The sequence below is a fragment of the Condylura cristata genome, unplaced genomic scaffold, assembly GCF_000260355.1.
Source record: "Condylura cristata isolate star-nosed mole 26May11 unplaced genomic scaffold, ConCri1.0 scaffold00071, whole genome shotgun sequence".
Classification (NCBI taxonomy): domain Eukaryota; kingdom Metazoa; phylum Chordata; class Mammalia; order Eulipotyphla; family Talpidae; genus Condylura; species Condylura cristata.
Window position 1 is genome coordinate 6,005 of NW_004567172.1, and position 4,701 is coordinate 10,705.

A 4,701-nucleotide genomic window follows, 5' to 3' on the forward strand; every position below is an offset into this window, starting at 1 on the left:
CTCAGATCTATTGCCTATTTTGAAGAGTCATTCTTATAGCTTTTTTTCTGATCTTTTTATTTGTTTGTTTCTCCAGATTCCACATATAAATGAAATCATCTGGTATTCCTCTTCTTGCTCACTTTCTAGTTCTACCCATGTTGCTTCAAATGGAATGAGTCTTTGTTTTTGATCACTAAGTAATATTCTATTGTGCATATGCACCACATTTTCTTGACCCATTCAACTGTTTCATGGCATTTAAGTTGTTTCTATATTTTGGGTAATTTAAAATAGTCTTTAATAAACATAGGAGTGCAGGATTCCATTTCCATTAGTCTGTTTGTGTTATTTGGATAGATGTCTAGGAGTGGGTCATATGGTAGATCCATTTTCAGACTTTGGTAGAATCTCCACACTTCTTTCTACCAGTCTATGGCAGTTTAATAGGTTCCTATTTCTCCACATATCACTAGTTGTTTTTGTTTGTTTTTTAATATAGCTTACTCTTATTGGTATGAGATGGTACCTTGTTGGAATTGATGTACATACCCCTGATGATAAGTGATCATTAACATTTTTTCATATGTCTGTTGGTCATCTGTATAGCTTCTTAGGCGACATGCCAATTTTTGATTGGTTCATTTGCTTTCTTTTATTGAGTTTGTATACATTCTTTATAGCACTGTCAAAATGACTAAACTTTATAGATTCAAGAGAATCTATAGGCTTGAAGCCATAAAATTCATTAAAAATATTAGGCAAAACTCCTTGACATAAACTTCAGAAATTTCTTCACAAACTTATACTCAGTAGCAAGGAAAACAAGGGAGAATATAAACTGGAACTATATCAAACTAAAAAGTATCTTTGAAACAGATAGTGGCAAAAGCAGAGAGATTATTTGGTGGGAGAAAATCTTTGCACACCATGCATCTGATAAGAGGTTAATATTGAAGGTAATAGGAAATTTTTAAAAACCTTGTGGGTTTCAAACTAAATTTAATTTGAAAATGTAAACTAATTAGTATTTAATGTTTTGTTATAAGTAATACTCCAAATGATATTTATAAATAGATAAATCTCCATTGGAGACTTGAAAATTCACATTAACAGTTTTATTTACGTACATCAGTGATCTTGAAACCACACAATGAGTTAGTTGAACTTTGAATTTGAGCTTTGCTTATCCAGGCTAGCATGTTATTTTTAAAGCTAAAAAGTACTATTATTAAGATACTACACATCTCCCTGTCAACTTCCAGAGAGCTGCCACCACCTCCTTGTTCCTTAGGCTGTAGATGAAGGGGTTTAACATAGGGGTAAGGATGTTGCTGAAGAGAGATAGAGCCTGATCCTGCTCTGGGCTATGAGAAGAAGTGAAAGACATGTATATGAATATGTTTGGGCCGAAGAAGAGACTCACCACAGTTAGATGGGAAGAGCAGGTAGCTAGAGCTTTTTTTCTACCTATAACAGAATTTATATTGAGAACAGTGAGGAAGATAAGTGTATAGGAAGCTGTAATGAGACTGAAAGGCACAATAAGCAGGACAATGCTTGTTACCACAACCACTAACTGATACACTGAAGTGTCTTCGCAAGAGAGCTTAATGAGGACAGGGACTTCACAGAAGAAATGATGAATCTCTCTTGACCCACAGATGTGGAACTGCATAGGATAGACTGTATGGATAAATGAACTTATAGAGCCTCCTATCCAACATGCAGCTACCATAGTCAGACAGAACCTGGGGCTCATTATTGTGGGATAACGCAGTGGGAGGCAGACAGCTATGTAGCGGTCATAAGCCATGAGAGTCAAAATGAGACACTCTGACATTCCCAACATCAGGAAGAAGAAACTCTGGGTTCCACAGCCAATCCTTGATATTGTCCTTTCCCCTGTGAAAAAATTAGAAGCCATCTTCGGAACAATAGTGGAAGTTAATGTTAAGTCAATGAGGGAGAGTTGACTGAGAAGGATGTACATGGGTGTATGGAGTCGGGTATCAGTCCAAATCAACAAAATTAGAAGTATATTGCCCAGGAAGGCAACGATATAGATGAAAATGATCGTGGAATTGAGGACAGTGGAATGCCAAAACTCAGGAAAGAGTCCCGCAAGGATGAAATCAGTTATGGAGGATTCATTCCCACCCACCATGGTCTGATATATGCAACAATGCTGGAAAACAAAGCAAATGGATTAGAATGCCTGACATTCAGTACAGATTCCGATCTGCACTATCTATATATAAAATTGTATGCCTTTCTCCACAATTTTGGACTGTCATAATATTTACCACCTCCTCATCAGATGTATTTTACAATAAATTGCTTTAATGTTTGATAAATGGAAAGAAGCCAACTGCAGTGATTTTTAGCCTCTGTTGAGTAAAATTCTCTTCTTTTTAAAAGGCAAATAATCTTTAAAATATGAATATAATTTCTGTAAATATGAACCAAATATTGTATAAATTATTTCTGATATCTGTAAGTTCTACTTCTTAAGTTATGCATATCTGAGTAAAAGAAGAAAAATTAAATTCACTTTGTCTGAAAAATTATTTATCAAATTCTGAATCACAAAATGTTATAAATCAGTTTCCTTACTTAAAAATAAACAATATATTGATGTACTTTTTGGCTAATTGTCATGAAGCTTCAAGTATACTAATAGGCATTGCCAGACTTGATCTCAAGATCCTTATAAAACTTTCATTATGTTTGAAAATGTAACTCAACTTCAGAAAAATGTAGTCTAATAATTTTCCACTTGTTTACACATTAGCACTTTTGATTTCATTTATGTCCAGGATACTCTCCTCTCCTCATCTCCCTTTGTTAGAGACACTTCAAGACTTATTCAAATATAACTGGGTCTGCTCTTTACTCTAGTGAGCTGAGAAATCCATCTGTATTGATAATTTTTTAACTAATCAATAAACATCTATTAATATTTTATTTTTAGTTAACTGATTTGAAATATTTGAATCACTTCTAGAATAAAGATAATCAAAGCAGCTTCACTATAAGGTCAGCAGGAGGCATTATACAATCTAATTGTTCAAAATCTCCTACTATTACTATAGTGATACTATCAGTATTATTGCATTTACTTTATCCCACAATTTGTTGTAGAATTCTATTCCAGTTTTCAATTATAAAAACCATAACATCCATCAGAATATGAATGTATAGCTTTATAACTTTTAGAACACAAATGGCAAAAAGTTTTAAAATACAGATGATAAAATGTTATTATTTAATAGTTTTCTAACTGTTAAGGCAAAGAAAAAAGCATACACATATATTTAATTCATTTTTATTCATAGTTTTACTTTTTTTTTACTTAAATGATTTCTGTGTGGAAAAAAACCTTAAGTCTACTTTGAATGTAAAAATCATGATCATAGCACTACCAGAATACAGAAATAGCCTTTAAAAATCAACTGTCAGTAAATATTTGTGATTACATTTTCCATAATAAAAGGATAATTTTATCAATTAATTCAATTGAATGAAATTGCATTGATAGGTTAATTATGACTATATGCTATTTCTTTAATATTGAATGACATCTATTCAAAAGATGTTATATTATCCTATAAGATTTTATTGACATTTTATGAAGTTTGCAAATTATGAAACATAGCATGCTCTTATGTTTTCATGAATTGAGGTTTTGTATATATTAGTATAACCATAGCAGGTTTAAACAGAATTATATCTTACATACCAAACAATATTTTCAATTGATGGTGAATGCAAAAATTAGTATGAGATTAGCTTAGATATTAAGTTATGCACATCATTAAATATATCAAATTTGTCTAAAAATACAGCAATTTTTATTTAAAGATGTTTTATTTAAGTTATGAATTTTTCCTGTTCCATGTTATTCTGCTTTTGATCAGATGAGACTATTTATGGCACAGTTATTCATTTAATTGATATGATATTATAATTATAATTCCATAAAATATTCTGGAATCTTAGGAAATCTGCAAAATACATGTTACTTTTTTTTAGAATAATCAAAATCTAACAACTATGAGGCTTAACGATAAGCATATGGATTATCTGCACATTTTCCATTACCAGTTAAAATTCAAGATGAGATGCTTTTTCTCCCCCAAGTTTGGTGTCTACCTTAAATTCTATTTTTCTCTAGTCACCTCTGCCTCTTGGAATAGCTGACATCTTCTGAATTTTCCATGGTCTCACTGAACAGCACTGGTATTCTTTTAGCATAAATAAATGAACACAATTAGATAATGTTGATGAAGAGTCATACATTTTGGAAATGACCCCAGTGACTATCATCCTTTAATGCTATATACAACATATTAAGTTCTATAGAGTATACCAGTAAAGATCCAACTTGATAGATTGCTTGGGGCTTTGTAGTAAGTGACCTAGGGGAACACAGTCCCCAGACTTTAATTAACTTTTGTCTTAAAATAGCAAAACACAGTATTAAATATTGTGTGAAACAAATGCTCTAATAGTGGAAAATATGCATATGATTTCAAGTATGTTCAGTGATAAATGATAGGATTAATGGTTAAATGTAATTAAGATATATAACCTCTCCTATATTGGACTTCAAGTAGAAGGATGGTCAATATGCAATATCTTTACTTTTAACCTCTCACTCCAAAGAAAACCTTACTCTAAATTATACATGGTTAATTTTTGCAAATATGTCTTATGAAG

General features: G+C 31.7%; 1 protein-coding gene across 1 annotated transcript; it reads right to left on the reverse strand.

Annotated features, from left to right (window-relative positions):
* Window positions 1-1,210: 1,210 nt before the first annotated feature.
* LOC101625377 (olfactory receptor 2T27-like) lies at window positions 1,211-2,146 on the reverse strand. Its single transcript, XM_004695560.1, has one exon. It carries the CDS (start codon window positions 2,144-2,146, stop codon window positions 1,211-1,213), a length of 936 nt encoding a protein of 311 aa, XP_004695617.1.
* Between the last annotated feature and the right edge of the window lie 2,555 nt (window positions 2,147-4,701).

What these genes read in the sequence shown, in the direction of transcription:
- LOC101625377 (XM_004695560.1), bottom strand. Translation starts at nt 2,146, where the DNA reads ATGGTGGGTGGGAATGAATCCTCCATAACTGATTTCATCCTTGCGGGA.